This window comes from Panthera pardus, unplaced genomic scaffold (assembly GCF_024362965.1).
Source record: "Panthera pardus isolate Hobbes unplaced genomic scaffold, ASM2436296v1 HiC_scaffold_25, whole genome shotgun sequence".
NCBI classification, from domain to species: domain Eukaryota; kingdom Metazoa; phylum Chordata; class Mammalia; order Carnivora; family Felidae; genus Panthera; species Panthera pardus.
This window is the reverse complement of record NW_026526821.1, coordinates 49,232,354-49,250,532: the sequence shown is the minus strand read 5'-3', so window position 1 is coordinate 49,250,532 and position 18,179 is coordinate 49,232,354. Positions and strand designations below refer to the sequence as shown.

General features: G+C 47.0%; 1 protein-coding gene across 11 annotated transcripts in view; it reads right to left on the bottom strand.

Annotated features, from left to right (window-relative positions):
* Window positions 1-891: 891 nt before the first annotated feature.
* The window catches only part of SYNDIG1 (synapse differentiation inducing 1), a 180,717-nt gene continuing 163,429 nt past the window's right edge, over window positions 892-18,179 (bottom strand). For 9 of the 11 annotated variants that reach the window (XM_053890476.1, XM_053890478.1, XM_053890477.1 and 6 more), the window contains one exon: window positions 892-2,137. In XM_053890476.1, the coding sequence (XP_053746451.1) occupies window positions 1,979-2,137 (159 nt within the window). In that variant the 3' untranslated portion in view covers window positions 892-1,978. Of the gene's footprint in view, window positions 2,138-13,681; window positions 13,703-18,179 lie in introns of those variants that run through there. The other 2 variants (XM_053890479.1, XM_053890480.1) reach the window with 2 other exon arrangements.

Here is an 18,179-nt window from a genome sequence, read left to right as displayed (position 1 = left end):
GGACAAGTAAAAAGATCATTTCACACAATGGCTCATGATGAATAAACCCTGAGGTACTGGGCAGAAAAAATGGAAGGACATGAACAAGTTGTGGGATGGGCTATCTAGGACACTGAGAGTGACCACAGCCATCCCATGTCCAGCACACCAACCCGGGCCAGGCGTTGGACTCTGTGCCCGTGCATTCCCCAGAAGTCCTCAGAAGTGGGCCTTAACTGTCATCTCTTAGAGATGAGGTTCAGAGACATGCACCCATATGGATCACACAGCTGGTTTGATCCCAATCCATGCACTCTATCACCAGGTTATTCTGACTCTTACAGGGATGTTTGGGCTTCTTTCATATATTCTTCTTCGGGTTAGGGTCTTAGAATATGTTTTTGGAGCATCCGCTAGGGACAAATTCTAGATGGATCTTGGATTTGATCCAGGAAGGCAGTGCTACAAATTTTCAGAATATTAAGCATTTAAGTTCAAGGGGGAGAGGGGCAGGTGAAGGAGATCAAACCCAAGTCCTTATTCCAGGACAGTGGTTCCTAACTTGTGCTGGACACTGGCATTACCAGGCTGTGGCCCTGCTCAATGACATCAGAATTTCTGGGGCTGGGACCCAGGCAGCAGGTATTTTGTAAGTGCTGTGGAAGGAATCACTGTCCTAGAGAGATGGCCCCTGTGTCCCCTAATATTATTATTAGGATAATAATATTAATGGTATTCAAAGTAAAAGTGTAAGCAGCCAGGGCTATTGTGACCCTTATCTTAGGAGACACTCCCACTTTTCCACCAGCTAAGTCTTTGGTCACTCTGTGGTTATTTAAAACAAGTGAAAAGCAGAAATGAAACCCAAGAATTGATATTCATCAGAAAAAAAAAAGTCATAAACAAAAAAGCTAAAAGATAATTTTTGTTAAATAATGAACACTCGTAAAACAGCAGTGAAATGGTATTAAAATGTCTGATTACTTATTTCTCAGCATTCATCGGATAACTTAAGCAGCATGAAGCAGTAGTTGCACTTAAAAAAATGACAAGAAAATAGCTATTCATTTAGTCGACAGGGAAGGTTCATTTCCTTTTAAAGATCACTGGTGTCACTGCTCATCACCAGGGTGAGTGTCAACACAGGCATCTTTATGCTGAGATGGTGTCCACAGCTCCTTTGCCTACAGTTCTTGGAGCAAACTTCAGGGTCTTTCTGAGAGGGGTCTCGGGAGGGACTGTGGCCTGCCCCCCACCCTAGATCAGCGAGGCCCGAAGACTGCATATTGCTGCGTGGTGGCTGCTGAATTTGGACATATTCCAAAGGAGGCCCAATGTTCCCAGGCTGGGGGCAGCATGGAGGGAGTGTCCACTGGGCCTGGAGACAGACCCCATGTGATTCTGGACTTGCATTTTTAGGGCTGGACCCATCTGAAGACCAGTGGCAGCTGGGAGGACTGCCAGCAGTTCTGCCTCTCTTCCTGCCAGCCCCATTTTCCTCCTGCAGGGAAGGATCGTGGACAGGGAAAATGATGGAGGAGTGAAGCAGGGCCACAGACAGAAGTGACGAGTCCTCTGCCCTCTGCCTATTGCACCATATTCCATAAAAAATAAACACATTTGAATTGTTTGTGTATTGCTAATGCTATGGCATTCCAGGCACTGGCAGGCTGCAGAGAAAGCTGCACTGTCATGAATCCACCAGAATCCATCCGGAGACGGCCTTGAGGGTCAGGATCTTTGGAGCTTCCCTTTGGAAGGGTCAGCAGTGCCCATGTGCCTCGTGCTCTACACAGTGCTGTGAAAATGAAATTAAAGGGTAAAAACAAAAGAAACCCATGGGTAGAAAATCCCAGGGCTTTATGGAGTCGTTTGGCAATAATTTATAGTGTACAGCATCACACAGGTGTGTCTGTGTGTCCTCCCCTTGCCAGCCCTGCCTTCTGTGCATCTGCACACAACTGGCCACAGGTTCTTCTCCTATGTGCCTGGAGGAAGCTCATAGGTGGTTGTTCTTGGAGAGGTAGGCGATGAGGGCCACAGCCACGCCCACGTAGATACCAGTTCCAATCGTGATGGATAGCACAGCCAGGAACAGGGCCCGCCGGGAGCTAGTGCTGGCCTGGTGGAAGTCACCCTTGGCCACGGCTTTGTTCGTCTGTTGGAGAGAAAAGAGAGAGGAAAAAAGGAAGTCAAGATGAGCAAGTCAGAGCAAATGAAGTGACTGTAGTGTTCACCTCTGGTGCCTTTCCGACTTTGAACTTAGCTGACAACAGACAGGAAGGACTTGCCAAGGGGTAACTGGGTGTGCTCCCAGGTGTGATGCAGCTGTTCTATAACTGACAAAGAAGAAATAGGGAGGTATTGCTTCCCCAGACTGCAAGGCAGTTAAAGCTTAAAAAAAGAAAATTGTCCCCAGGAATACCCATGGCTGGCAGTACTCCACCACCAATGTGGGGTCCAGCGTCTTGGGAACCAGGATGTGAGGGATAGAGTAGATATTACAGCCTCAGCACCCTCTTTTCTACCCATAGATGATAGTTTATTTTATTTGGAAAAACACTGAATTTCCTTTTTTTAAATTTTTATTTATTTATTTTTTTGAGAGAGTGAGCAAGCCAGGGAGGTACAGAGAAAGGGAGAGAGAAATCCCAAGCAGGCTTCACCGTTTCAGCATAGAGCCCGACGTGGGGCTTGAACTCATGAATTGTGAGATCATGACCTGAGCCAAAACCAGGAGTCAGACGCTTAATTGACTGAGTCCCCAGGCACCCCGAATAACACTAGAATATGTTCACACTTACCTGATTTAACTTTAAAACATAGTAGGGGCGTGAGGAAGGAAATTATAGTTCTCATTTCCCAGAGAGGATACTATGGCATAAGACTGTTAAAGCAATTTCAGGATACTTAACACTTTAGTCTTCAGCTGGTGGCCATGGAACCCAGCATTCCTGACCATTGACCTTCTTCACCATAGCTGCAGTTGGTAAAATTCAACCATCAATAAAATTATGATGTAAGACCAATACCCCCATTTCTGGTCACTCAGTTGCCTAATGAGGTGTTGCTTTGATAAAATTCATGTTTCTTGGGATCACAAGATGGATAGGAATGTGGAGGCTTGGGATGTTGTATCTGGTTGGGTATTTTGCAGCAGACCCTATGTACTCATCCCCAACCCCTTCCTTAGCTGTCCCTCTCCACAAGTGAGACTAGAAATGTTACACAAGAGCATGGAGACTGTCATGAGTTTCAGCTGTAATCATCCTGAAAGGACCACTTGAGGAAAATGATGAATTTGGCTGATGGGGGTAGAAGCTACCAGGACCCCCTAACCCCTGGGAGGGTCAAGTGATGCTGAGGAGGGTTAACCCCAAGATGGCTGGGGATTCTTTGTGGTCGGGGAAAGGCAGAGCCCACTGTCCAGGTCAATGTCCTAACTCACTCTCTGGCCCATCTCCAGAAAACCAGATCTTCCCTGGGTCCTATCTCCATGTGTCATCAGTGGTATTTCTGCATTGTGTAGGCCGGTATGGGTGTGGTATGTTGTTTACTCAAACTAAGGTATGCCAAAACCTTTGCAACAGACCACAAAGGGTTAGACTCAGAAGTAACTCATGAGATGAAGTTCCACCCTGCCCAGTCCTGACCCTGACTGATGAAATGTGGAGCTCTGTGTCTGGTTGAGAAGGGACTCTGGTCTGCTTGGGACCTCTCTTTTTCCTACCTGTTGGATCCTGGAGGTCAGTTTTTGCCTTCCTCTCCTGATTTTCTTTCTTGGAAAGGAGCTTGGGAGCTCACTGCTGACAATTCTTGATGAAGCAGAGCTAAGGGAAGGCTGAATGAGAAGCCTCCTAGGACAATGCTAATTAATTAATTAAGCCTCAATTAGCTGTGTTTCATTTTCTCTAGCAGCACTCCCAAACACCCCAGTGTCTCATAACATGATTCCCTAGAAATGCCCATCCTTAGCCAGGCGGCCACATTCCATCAGAATGGGGCTTTGCTACTATCTCTCATTACCACTACCCTTAAGGCAATCTGCCCTGGGCCCTGCTACAGGAGAGGGCAGACAGGAAGGCAGGGGACACTGGGCACTCCCTCCCCCTGAAAACAGGCCCTGCCGGGAGTGCCTGTGTCCCGACTGACCCATCTCATCAAGGCTCACATGTTTCAGTAACTATGTTTAGTAGTTGCCTTCCTGGCTCAGCTTTAAGTTCCAGAGACGGGTCCACACCTGCCTTGTCCACACGGTCTGCCTGAAGCCTGGGTGGATGGTAGGAACTCACTGAACATTTCATGAATGACCGAGTGGACTGTACAAGATCAGCTCCCTTCAAATGCTTCCAGGTGGTACTGGCACCAGATGCACCCTCCTGGGTTCTCTGGTGGTCTGTGTGAGGAAGGTAGTGGCACTGGGCAGCCTTGACCCAAACTCTGGCCCAACTCTGCAGACATTTCCTCTGGCAGGTTCTGAGCCCATGGTGCGAGTGCTCTAGTCCCCAGGAGCCCAGAAGTGTTGGCTAGGGAATCAAGCTCCACAGTTTACTCTCACAGTGCAAGCTGGGAACACCCTCTACATTTTGTTTGGTTATAGGGCAACTGTTCCAACAGGAAGTGTGTTGTGTTGGAGATGCTATCTGCTGAGATGTATCAGAAACAGCAAACAGATAGAGCCTCATTGGCAAGCAGGCTGCTTTTCAGCAATGCCACTCACCATCTGCATTTTGCAGAAGCTCCTGTGAGGTAGCAATGATGTTTACACTCCACAGACTGGGCATCCTGGTCTAACAAAGGTGGTCCCTGACACACATCCTTTGTTTCAGAAAATGGATCCTGTGGCTACAAATCAGCTTGTATCTCCTTTGAGGTACAACCTTGAAGAAATGTTTCCATACTGAAAACTTCTGGGCTAAGTCTCCAGGCTTTTCTTGCTATGCAGGAGTGCAGGGGTCTGGTCCTGGATCCAGGGGTCTGTGAAGCCCTGATGCTGAAAGCAGGACTGTGTGCATGTGCATTTTTATGAGCTGAGGGTCAGCCAGGCCTACTGGATTCCCCCAGCAGCCACGTTCCCAGCTGCTCTGACTGCTGCATTGGAGTGGGTGGGGAAGGAAAGGAGATACCAAGGAACAGAGCCAACCTGGCATCTCCTGGTAGGGACAGGAGGACATTGCAGATGCTTGCTTCTTGGCTGGAATAAGCAGATGTTGTTTGCTTGCCTTAACTGGGGATCTAGACTTGTCTACACCCCAGTGTGCACATGCAGCCCATGGTTTGTAAGTGAGTGTGCTGCAGGCATGCTGAGAGGCCTTACTTGGAACGGCATGTGGGTCTCATCAGCACAGACTGCACCATGTCAGATGGCTCTGCAGCAGGACTTCTCAAACTTGGGGCACATTCCAATTGCCAGGAAGCTTTGAAAACTCCTGATGCCCAGGCCACACCCTGGGCCAGGGAAGTCAGAGGCTCTGGGTTGGGACCTGGCTTCTGTGCCTTTCATGCTTCCAGGTGATTCCAGTGTGCAGGCAAGGTCGAGACCAGGGTGGCCAATTGTCCCAGTTTGCTCAGTACTGAGGGGATTCCCAGGACTTGGGACACTCGGTGCTGCAATAGGGACAGTTCAGGCAAACTGGGATGAGACTCACTGCTTTTCAAGAAGGCAGCCCTGGTCTGGCGTGGAGAGCATCCTGATGACCCACCTTTTCCCAACAGAATCACCTTTCCATGTTAGCAATAGAAGGAATGAAACTGGGAGAGTCGGAGCTCAGGGGGTGAACTCAGCCTCCTGGGTGTCCCCACCTGAGATCGTGGCAGCTGTGTGCCCTGATGGCCTGTCCGTTCACCATGCAAGGCACTTCTTTGATTCCTGCATGTGGGCATTTGCAGAAAGGGAAGCCACTCACACCCTCAGCTCTCACACTTTTGTTTTTAGCTTGTGGGGTGTTATTTCTAAACCTCATTCCCTCTGGTTTATGGCCCTAAGGAGTATTGGCTGGCATTTTACCTCCTAATAGCCTCCTTTCTAATGGCAACATGGGATTGACCTCTGTTTTTGTGGGGCCAACATGCCCTGCAGGTGGGAGCCCCATCCTTGATCCTAGTCTGTCCTCCTGGAAAATGCCTTCTGCTGTGGAAGGTGATGTGTGCCAAAGGAAATGGAAATTAAACTCCCTCTCGCACTTTGTTTTTAGGCACTCAAATAACTTACTTGAGTCGTCTTGTACTTGTCGGGGGCCCCTTCCTCCTGACTTGCCTACACCTTTCCCACTTTCTCTAGCTGCCGGCTACAGACCTTTCCACAGGTGGACCCACTCACATTGTCTCCGGCAGTGCCTGCTATAGTCCCCGTGCCCTGCACACAGCATGCATGGCCTTCTTGACCCTGAACCCCAATACTGCTCAGCCTCATCTTCTCCCACAGTGGGGTGACCTGCCACCAAGGCCCTCCCACTGTGGGGTCAAGGATACTGCCAGCCCCTGGGAGTGTGCGTGTGACTTTACTTAAAATCATGTGCTCCACCTACTTTATTTAAAAAAATTTTTTTTAACGTTTATTTATTTTTGAGACAGAGAGAGACAGAGCATGAGCAGGGGAGGGTCAGAGAGAGAGGGAGACACAGAATCTGAAACGGGCTCCAGGCTCTGAGCTGTCAGCACAGAACCTGACGCGGGGCTCGAACTCATGGACCGTGAGATCATGACCTGAGCTGAAGTCGGCCGCTTAACCAACTGAGCCACCCAGGCGCCCCATCCACCTACTTTAAAAGGGGAGGAGGGAGTCTGAGACTTGGGGTTCCCATCTGTGCAGTGGACCAATGGGCATGACGCTTGGTCAGTGGAAGCTCTGACACTGGCTCCTGCCCTTCACTCTCCAGACCCACGCTCTTCCCACATTTACCTGCCTGTGGCTGGGAAGCTGCCCTGGTTCCTTCTCCCTAAGGGCCTCTCAGGGAGATTAGAAGAGGGGGACAGGGCTCACCACCTGTGAGGTCTGCAGAACCGATGACTCCTGCAGGTTCAAACCCTCCATCCTATTCTCTCCAGGCCTCCTCATTCTGGCTTCTCTGACATGCCCACTCCAGTCACATCCCTGTCCCTTGTGGTCCCCACGCCAGCCATCTTTGTAAATCAGCCCTCTGCAAATGATCTAATTGGGGTGAGTCATCTATTTCTTGACTGACCAGCTACAGCTAAGACAGCAATAAAATGTTTGCATCAGCTGTGATGTGGCTGTGGGCCTGGGGCAGGCTCCCTGAGGACCTGACCTGCAGGCTTTTTGTTGCCTGTGAGAGGCCAGCAGGCTTCCAGGCACCCATCCTGGGCAGCCTTCTCTCTCCTGATGGCTGTGTTTATCATCCATTGCTGAGGAACACATCATCCCCAGCTTTGGCTTCAAACAAGAATAAGCACTTCCATGTCTACCAGTTTCTGAGGGTCAGGAGTTTGAGAACTGCTCAGTGAGGTGGCTCTGTCCTGACCTAAGTGGGGCTTGGGCTGCATTTACTCTTTCCTCAACATCCTTACTGAGTTATGGGCTGAGGCAGGCCACAGGGCTGGGGAAAGGCAGGTCTCACTGGCTCAGTGTCCCCTTACTGGAAGTTTCTGGCTCTTTCCTCGTCGCCTTGTTCACCTCCAGTCTGCCCGGACTCTCCTCCTAGACAGATGGCCTGTCTTCGGGCATCTCAGGATCTGCTCCCGGGGACCCTTTCACGAAAGTGTAGCTATGGCTCAGATTGGCTCCTGCTTGCACAGGTGAATGTGAACTCCCATGAAGCCAAGGGATGCACTCATGGTATCACAGTCAGGATCTCCTCCAGTCAGATCAGAATCAAATCTGTGCCAACTCTTGGGGCAGTGACAATTCTGGCTCCTGGGACTAGGCTGAGAGGCAGTCCTCCCATGGAGCTCATGTTCACAGGGTGGTTGCCTACAGGCAGCTTTCCCTCAGCATCACCTCTGTCACCCCTGAAGGCAGAACTGGGAGGGCCACCAACTGGACAGAAAGAAGCATGACACTGTAAGCCAGGCCCTCTGGCCCAATCTATAAGCAGCTGTTCCCATTTGTACCCATGAACAGGACAGGAAATCCACCTGCTCCTGATTTGGGGTGGGAAACTTCTCCCTTGGGGCTGGGTTTTCCTTCCCTACCCTTCCTCCAACAGGTCATGAGTGAACTTTTTTACTTTCTTTTGGGGGTCTTTTGCTTAGAAGACAGAAAGTACAGGTGGCTAGAAAGTTCTTGACCAGCACCTAGCTGTACCTTCTGTGGGACCCAGACTTGCACCCTCTGGAAGGTGGCTAAAGTCATAAGGGAGTGGGGAGCCTTAAAACACTGGGGCAGAAAGAATCTCCAATCAGAAAGCAAGAAGCATCAGACTCCACAGGGCACCTTGGGGGCCTGGCTCAGCCACAGGCCTGACTGGGGAAATGTCCCCCTCCCCCCATACCTTGGAGGCACTGAGTTCTTCAACAGCCTGATGGAACATTTCACACTGAAACACTAAATGGGCACTCTGGTTCTTTGGTTACACAACTACCCTCATTTATCTGGTTGTGAAGATACATAGAAAACCTGACTTTTAAACTGAAGAGCAAAAGGAAAACAGTGCTAAAATTCCTGAAAGCCACTGGCTTCTTCTCCTTTCTCTTGAGTGAAGGGATTTAAACTGAGGAATTAAAAATCATATAAACAAATAATGCACAACCAGGAAAAACACACTGTGGCTAAGTGTGAGGTCAGTCAGCTGTGCCACTGGGGTCACACCTCCTGAGGTGAGGCCGGGCACCAAATCAGACCACCACATCAGGGGCACAAGTCATCTACCACAAGGCAGGAAGCTTCTTATACTCATTTAAGAATTTAAATTTGCTCAGGTTTTCATGATGAGACAGTCCATCTTGCAGAGAATTAGTTAAATTTACATTCCTTGGGTGGCACTTTTTAATACTTTTGCTTATTTATCCACAGAAACGTCTCTCTGTTGGTGGTGACAGAACTTTCCTAGTCGTAACTTTTAGGGGTTTCATCTGCAGGGACTGGCTTCTTCGCATGATCTCTGACTAGATTCTAGGCCCTGCTTTCCTCTGATGCTTCCTGTGTGTCCAGGTCTTGCCACAGCTGGAGATCAGCCAGGCTGTCCAATTCTTACCCACTTTCCAATGTGGCTCCCCTTCTTGTTGCCCACCCAGGTCCTGGGTTTACCTGAGATTTATAAGCCCTTGACCATATTTGTTTGATGCTCCCTACCTTTCTTCTTCTGCTCACTCACAATAGCTAGAAGTTCTGTTTGAGGCTCAATATCATAAGAGACATGGTGCTGGATAGCTATATAGCCGCTGAACATTTCCCAATTTTCAAAACAGGAGAGGAGAACCAAATCAGATGTCTGAAGCCCTGTGTCCCCCTGGAGAGGACAAAAGGGTTGGGTGTTTGGAGGCAGGGAAGGGAATTTGAAGGAATCTTAAAGTATGCTGTGAGACCCAGGCCCACTCCATTAGGAGGGCAGGTGTTTGCCTTTCACTGTAGGGCCAGGGTGAGCAGGTTAAATGGGCACTGGGGTTCTCATGTATGTTCCTTGCACTGAGGGAACATGACCAATTCCTGTCTGGAGAATATAAAAGGCAGATGTGGGCTTGCCAGTGGCTTCAGGGTCAGGGCTGAAAAAAGTGCTGCTCTGTGGGTACAGGCCAGGCCCTCCCACCAAGAACTAGACATGGTGGGCTGCCACTGGGACTGTCTTAGATCCTGTCCAACAGAGGCCAACTGAGGGTCAAGCAGACCTCCACAGAAAATGCTGACAAAGATGCATGGCTTGTCTCATGCAAACTGTAGTTGAGGATGCAGAATGCATGTGGGATATCTGCAAAGAACCCACAAGAATGCCTAGATGAGAAAAAAAGCTGTATGCATCCTCCAGGCCCAGAAATCATGAGGCCTCACATGACAGCCTGAGTTGGGTAAGACTGCTCTACCCTCTATCTGGCCATGTCTACCATGTGAAAGGGGAAGACACCATGGCTGGCAAGCAGGGAGGAGGGGAGTGGGGGAGATACTGCTCCCCTCCTTCCCAGGCGTGCAGCCATGCCCCAGCCAAGCACATCTTGAAAGAACTGTGCTGTACACCACCACCCCCCCCCACCAGGCTCAAGTGGGAAAGGGACACACTACCAATTATTAGTGAGAATGTGGAAAAAACAAATTCTCACACAGCCCTGGTAGGAGTGTAAATTCTTATTACTACTTGAGAAACTATCAGTCTTCTCACAGCTGAACATATGAGCACATTATACAACAACAAATCTACTGTTAGTAAATACTTAAATATTACTTATATGTTCGCCAAAGAACATCTACAAGAATGTTTGTAACAATGACCATCATAATAGCTCCAAACAGGAAGCCAGACAAATGTTCAATAGCAGTAAAAAGGATAAACAATAATGATACCCAGTAATGGTAAGGAAATAAATCTCAGAAACATAATGTGGAACAGAAGAAGCTGGACACAGGATTCTATTTACATAAGTAAAAAACAGGCTAAAGTAGTCTATGCTGTTGGCATAGAAGTAGGTTAGTGGATATCTTTGGAGAGGGTCAGTAACTGGAAGAAAGCATAGTTTAAAAAATCTACTCTTGCACCCAAGATAATTTTAGAAGTGATTCTACCAAAAATTAAATGACCATATGAGAACTATTCATAAAGAATAGAGAAACTCATTTTATGAAACTAGTAAAACCTTGATATCCAAACCAGAGGAGAAGAGGGAAGGAAAGGAGATGCTAAATTCTCTATACAGACAGATACAAATCAAGTGAAGGTATGCCCTGGCTTCTCTCTACAGACTGCTCTCTAGCTCTGTATTTGCAGTGGCCTTTTAAATTCTTAACTCACCTACTATATCCTCAGAGAGCCTTACCTGCCCCTTCTGAGGGAGGGGCTGCTGGGGGTCCAGCACTCACCACTCTGGTGCCTTGTAGCTGCATGTTTCAGGAGCTTGGATGGGTTCATCACAGTTTACTCCATGAATATAGAACAGATTACAGTACAGCCTTTTCTACCATGGTTTCTGAGTGCAAACACGCTTTGGTCAGAAACATTTCCACTACAACAGGAACCCTCTGGGGCATCCCTGTGGCTGACAGTCACTGGCCTTATATAGAGTCTACAAGCTGATAAGGAAGATATAAATCAGGGGTATCCACAAAGGAAATATTTATAATCATGACCCCTTTCTGTGTAAGGTGAAGCCTACTTGGCTCTGCTGCTGAGCACAGGAAAGGACTTGGCTTTTTAAGTTTGGGCATGATGCAATGCTCTGCGTGACAGAGGGAGAAGGGTTTGCTGCTCCTCGGGGAATCCAGGAGAGGAGGGGAAGAGAAGAGCCAGGAAGAGGGTCAGAAGGTGGGTCAGAGAGGGACTGTCTAGTGTGTGCCATGTAGGAGAGCTTTCTATGAGGATGGAGGTGTTCTATGTCCGTGCTGTCCAGCATGGTGGCCACTAGAATATGTGCCTCGCGTGACTGTGGAATCTCTCATGGGGACATGCACTAGCCCCAGACCTCGTGTCACTTTGGCAAGGTTCTCTATGCCAAGCTCCATCCCCCTGCTAGGAGACCATCTCCCCTTCTTGAGATGATCTGAAATGTTTTAAAGGGTCTGGACTCTGGTCCTTCACACATGGGCCAGGAACCATGGGCCAACATTTGTCTTAGCTCTGGGTTGAGTTTCTCACAATCTTTGTCAAAGTCTTCACTTCCCTTGGCTAGAAGTATTGTTTGAGGGTCTAGTCAAATCATGATTTTCTCTTAGAGACACCCTGCTGCTTTGGTTCTCTTACACTCATTTTGAGGGGAAGAATAGGTAAGGTTGGATGTTTCCACGTTCCACATCATCCACGGACACATTCATTTCATTCCTGTTGAGGAGCTGGGTCCAGGCACAGGTGGGAGGGCCTGAGCAGAAAATGCCAGCACCTAACACCAACCTCCAAGATTTGTGACAGGCTCCTGAAGACACCTGCTGCCTCCAGAATCATCTCTTTGGAAATTTATAGCACTTTGGATATTTTATGACTCATTTTTCCTCTAGTACCAATATCTGTCTGGCTGGATTACATTGCTTTGCATTATTGCAAAGGTTATTTCCATTATTCATTACAGTTAACATTTGCTATGTACTAAGGTACTCAGAGCTGTACTCAAAGAAGAGGCAGACTCCATGTAACATTCTAAAGGAGAACAGCAAGATAATTGGGACATAAGCCACAAGAATGGAAGACCTCTCAGAGGCAGGTGCTCTCACACCAATCCTCAACATGCATGTTTCTTTCCTCACATGTATTTATTTCCACATGCATTTTTATGATTTCCCCTATTTTAAGCCATTTAAAACAACAGATCTTCTATTGCTAATTAGGTCCGAACAGCAGAAAAGAGACCCGTTAGGAAACAAATATACCGATTGTGTTTGGGTAAAACCTGACTCAAACCTCAGTCACCTGGGCATGGGCACAGAGCACCGGCCTTCGAGGAGCCACTCCACCTGCCTTTGGTCTGGGCCCCTGAACTCAGGGGGAAGGGAACATCCTGTAGAAATGTCATCAAAATCATTTCTTCTGCGGATCTCATTTCACAGAGAACACAACTGCAACTACACACACATCAACAGTGACCACTGTGCCACGCTCATGTGGGATGTATGAGCTACTGCCACCTCGCATTCTCCATGAGGGCTTAGAGAAGCCACCAAACCCTAGAGGGCACTCAGCTCCTGCAAGTCCTTCCCAAGGGGCCTTCCACCCTGTGGCCGAGGTTTCCAACTCATTCACACCCTTTCTCCCCCAGAGGCTGCCTCTGGCCCCATCCAGAGAGAAGACTGCCTTGGTTTCTCCACACACTTGTTTGTTTGCCTGTTAGGGGAGGGCTGGAAGGCTGGGACTCCTCAAGTGAGAGTCCAGGGAACCTGAGTGGAACCCAGGCAAAATGGGAGCCCCTGGGGAGGGTGAGAAGACCTCCACTCTGCACTGTCTCCTGGTGTCTCCCACTGCCACCTCCCTGCCCAGGCCACCCTCTGTGTGCCTGCCCAGTGCCCCCAGCCCCACCTGCTTCTTCCAGGGTCACATGTGGTCAGAAAGCAGATTGTTAGGGAATAAAAGTGATCATGAGATCATAGGAAGTTCTATTATTAAATAAGAATTAGAGACAAAATTAGCAGGACTGAAAATTGTCACCCTCCCCATTTCTCAAATTTGAACAGCTATAAATGGCTATACATTTGGCTATTGGCTTATTCTGTATCTTCCATTATTTTAAAAATATGTGCTATATAAATATATATGTGTATCTCTATATACATAGACACACACATACCATATATTATATATACATATACACACATACCTATATATATATATATATATATATATATCTATATATATATGTATATATATATATTATACACGCACACCTTCCCCAAATATGACATTCATAGGGAAAGTGCACAATTCATAAGCATACAACTTGGTAAATTTTTACAACATGCACATACCTGTGTAACCAGCGGGTTACTGGTTGGAGAGCAGAACCGAGTCAGCTCCTGGAAGCCTTCTCTGGCCCCTTGCTGTCACTCTCCCCCAGCAGTTATCACTTCAGAACTTCCTATAACAGATCCTAGAGTGTAGACACTAGTGTGTGTGGCTTCCTTCACCTGTGAGATTCATCCCTGTTGGTTACATAGATAATTTATTGTCTAGTGTCCTACTGTATGAATATTCTGTAACTAATTTGCCCATTTTCTTGTGTAAAGATAATTTCCAGTTTTGGGCTATTATGAATAAGGCTGCTAAAAGCATTCTAGTACTTTTTAATGAACATATATACTTATTTTTGTTGGTATGCAGCTAGGAGTAGACTTGTTGATAATAAGGTATGCATAATAAGGTTCAGTCTGTAAAATAGATTTTATACTCACAGTAATAGGCATGCAGGTTTCTCATAAACCAATGTTAATACATTATCATAAACTAAAGTCCATGTTTTAAGCTTACTATCCACCTTCTGTCCTGGGATCCCATCCAAGATACCATATTGCATTCAGATATCATGTCTCCTTAGGCTCTTCTTGGCTATGATAGCTTCCCAGGCTTTCCTTGCTTTGGGTGACCTTGACAATGTTGAGAAGCACTGGTCATACATATTGTAGGATGCTCCTCTACTGACAGTTGTCTAATGGATTTGAGGGAGGAATACCACAGTGGTAAAGTGCCCTTCTAATCACTTCATGTCAAGAGTACATCCTATCAACAGGACTTATCACTGGGCATACAGACCTTGATTGTCTGGCAGAAGTAGTATTTATCAGGTTTCCCTATTCTAAAGTCACTCTTCTTTCTACCTTTGCATACTGTCCTCTGTCAAAGGAGGTCACTGCATAGCCCACACATGATATGAGACATGTGCTTTTCTTCCTTCAGGGTGGAGTGTCTACATAAATCATTTGGAATTCATCTGTACAGGAGATTTGTGTGTTCTCCCCCATGAATCAATTCATCCAGTCACTTATTTATATCAGTATGGACCCTGATATTATACATTATACTTTGGCTTATAATTCAATACTATTTGTCACTTTGACCATGAAAAGATTTTTCAGGCTGGCTCCTATGTCCCCTTGACATGCTCCCATCCTTTTGATTTTGGAGCACTTTTCCCTTTTTGTACTGTAGGATGCTGCTTCAGGCTCATCCTGTATATTTCCTGCCCAAATCCTATAATCAGCCATTTCCCCATGGACCCCTGATTGCTTTTATTGGAAAATTGGTGTTAGAAACAAAGATCTGGGCACTGGGTATGCTTGTCACTATAGAAGTGCCATTATTATGGGCTTTCTCCCTATAGAGTTAGGAAATTTCAAATCTATGTATCATCTATCTATTATCTATCTATCTATCTATCTATCTATATCCATGAGCATCTAGTAGTTGTCTCAAACTGTTTGGGTACTTAGCTAAAGGGCAATAGATCGCTAGAATGTTCACTACTCTGTCCTAGGTACTGTGTTTTAGTATCAAGACCTTGTGACACAGTGACTTTGCTTATCTTCAGTTACAGATGAGGAAAATGAAGCACAGGAGGGGCAGTAACTTGTTCATAGTCATACAACTATTCAGCAATATATCAGAAACCTGTAGGTCTGACTCTAGAAAACTGATCTTGCATTAAGCCATGCTGCCTCTCAAAAATGCTTGGGAGGCACTTTGAGAAGGAAACTGTAGAAAAATTAAAAGTCATCAGCCATACCACCTGAGATCACTGTAGTCAGATGGATGATGCTGTGTCAGCGTAGTTCTCTCCTGGTTGGTGGACTGAGCCTCTTGTTAGAAGAAGTAAGCCAAACTGTCTTTGAACACGCTTGTTCATTACAGTTATCATTATTGTTTCAATTGAAAGCATCTGCATCCTGTTGGATGTGGATCATCTGAATAGGAACGTCATCCCATTTACCCAAAACACAGCATAAACAGACCAAGTAGTCAGCTTTCCAACCACTAGCCAGCTTTCCCACGCTGCCAGTCGGGATTCTGATGGCTGAATAGGCACCGTATGTTCCTGTGGCTGTAGCTCGCACTGGAGTAGTTCAGCAAGGAAATCCAGCTCAGGGCTTCAGAGAAAGGAGGGAGAGGGGGGTGATGGAACAGGGAGGAAAGGAAGTAGGAGGAAGAAAGCTCTTGCTAGTGCGTGAGGCAAGCCTTCAGCTTTGAGAAGGATCTCTGGCAAATTAAATGTCTGCATTACCAGATGGTTCTGCTGCCCGTTTGGCCTACAAGCTGCAGGTCTACACCTGGGCTGAGAATGGTGGAGGCTGGGGAGAGAGAACCTGATACCACCAGTATATATGGCTACCACTGAATTTATCTTATATTTGCAAGGGTAGGCATTCTCAGCAAATCCTCATGTGATACCGTCTCAAGAGTTTTAGGAATGAAAATATTCAGATCCTGGTTCCCTCCTCCCTAACTCAGTGGGCTATAGTGAGAGTTCCTGGTGCTGGCCAGATGCAAAGGACAGGCTTTTTTCTCCAACAGTGGCTGGCAGGAATTGAGGCACGCTCTCTCACCTGGACAAAAGCCAAGCTGGAGGCTTGGCTGGGGATGGATCCTAGCATGTAACCTTGTTGCACACAGAGCTGCTTCCATCCTCTTTAGCCTCCAGGAAGCTCCCCCATCCACGTCTGAGCTCTTTTCCAATCATATTTGATGTGAGAGTAGAAATATGCCTTCTCACACCCAGCATCTCATTTTGAAACCCCAAATTCATGTCTAAAAGCCATTCTAAGGAACCCACATTTCCCCTCCGATCTGGGAGAGCCCATGGACAGACCAGGGAATGTGTACACACTCCAGCACACAACCAAGCCTCATTGCCTGCTTACAAGGGTGGTTTTGAATTACTGCCTCAGGGCATTAGAGGACTTTTAAAAATTTCTTCTATTCTTTTAAAACCAATAAAAGAAAATTTCTTGTGTTTACTTTTGAATTCATTCGACCCAAGCTGCTTCCATTAGCTTGCATCTGACATCTGGCACATCATTAGAAGGTCTAATAAAGAAGTCAGCATAGGCATATTTGTGATTTTGCACTCTGCTCCCAATTGGTGGACCTTGGGGACCAATGTGGAGTAGTTTGTACACACACGGCAGAGTGAACAACAGTGCTTTCTCCGTAGCTTGAAATCCATGCATCTGAGCTGAAATGGCACAACAGATGCAGTGGAATCAAGGGGAATCTGTATGTTGTGCATTAATATCACATCAAACCAAGCAGGGGAAGGAAAAGTAGCATTAGAGAAACATCCTTTTTGAATGAAATGTTTCCCAAAATGTGGCACAGGGGATGTGGCCCAACAGGCATTTGTGGAAAAGAACAGGCATTGTTCACTTCAGGTTGAAATATGAGGATACTTCTCAAATGACATCTCCCAAGGACGGGGGCAGCAGGAGTCGCCTGGACACATTTCATAAAATAATCCTACTTATTATGGCTGGTCCCACTGGAACTTGGCTTCCAAATAGAAATGTCTTTTTTCATTTGAGATAAACAACAAAACTTGAGAAATGAGTATTTTATACTTGTAATTAGGTACATGCAATGGAGCCCTATGGGAGGTTGGGGATGCACTGGGAAGTTTGTATCTTAGTTTGGCAAACTACCTTAGTAGGGGAGCTTAAGCAACAAACTCACCTTTCTAACGGTTCTGGAGGCTGGAGGTCAGATCAGGGTGCCAACAGGGTCAGGTTCTGGTGTGAACTCTCTTCCTGGTTTGCAGACAGCTGCCTTCTTGCTGTGTTCTCACATGATTCAGCAATAGCACAGTGGTCCCTTTATCCCCTTACGAGTGAACTAATCCCATCATGGCTTCATCCCAACCTTATACCTCCAGAAGGCCTCACCTCCTAATGCCATTGCATTGGGGGTCAGGGTTTTCACATTTGGATTTGGGGACACAAACAGTCTTTGGCAGTCTGGTTCACAGGCATGCTTCTGAAGGACAAAGAAGCAAAGTCAACTGAACTGAAGCCCCTGTCTTGAAGTGGACACTTTTCCTTTTAGCAGAGGTGGTTTGTGAAGGTTCCTGTGTGTCCCTTGGGGAGTTCCCCAGTGTCACATCCAAGTGACTCCTGCCATGACCATCTCACCTTCATTCCACTTGACTTAAAGGTAAATTCTGAGACCTAACTCTCTCTTTCCCACTAGGTCATTGCACATTTGGGGTTGCTTCAGGTCAGGAATTCTTTAGCAGGAAAGTAAAACAAATTACAGGCCCCTTAGGGAGTAGAATTGGAAAGTGCACCCCCACCCCCAGCTGGCAGGCTGTGCAGCCAACCAGAAGGCAGAGAGGTTCCTCACGAAGAGACAGACGGCCAGGAGTAAGCCCAAAACAGGGACCAGCATGGGCTACTCACTGGCAGCAGATACTAAACAAATTTGACAAGTTCAAATCCAGCTCCTTTGCTAAGCAAGCCATCATAAGAGGGAAGAATGAATATTAGAAATGAGTGAGAAAACCAAGTTCAACAACACAGAGACCAAACCACCAGAGCCAGATGCAATCTCAGCAGTAAACACTGTGATGCTCATAGCTTGAAGGGGGAAGGGCGTGTCTGCAGGACACATCATTGTTTCATTCACAAGTCAGCACAC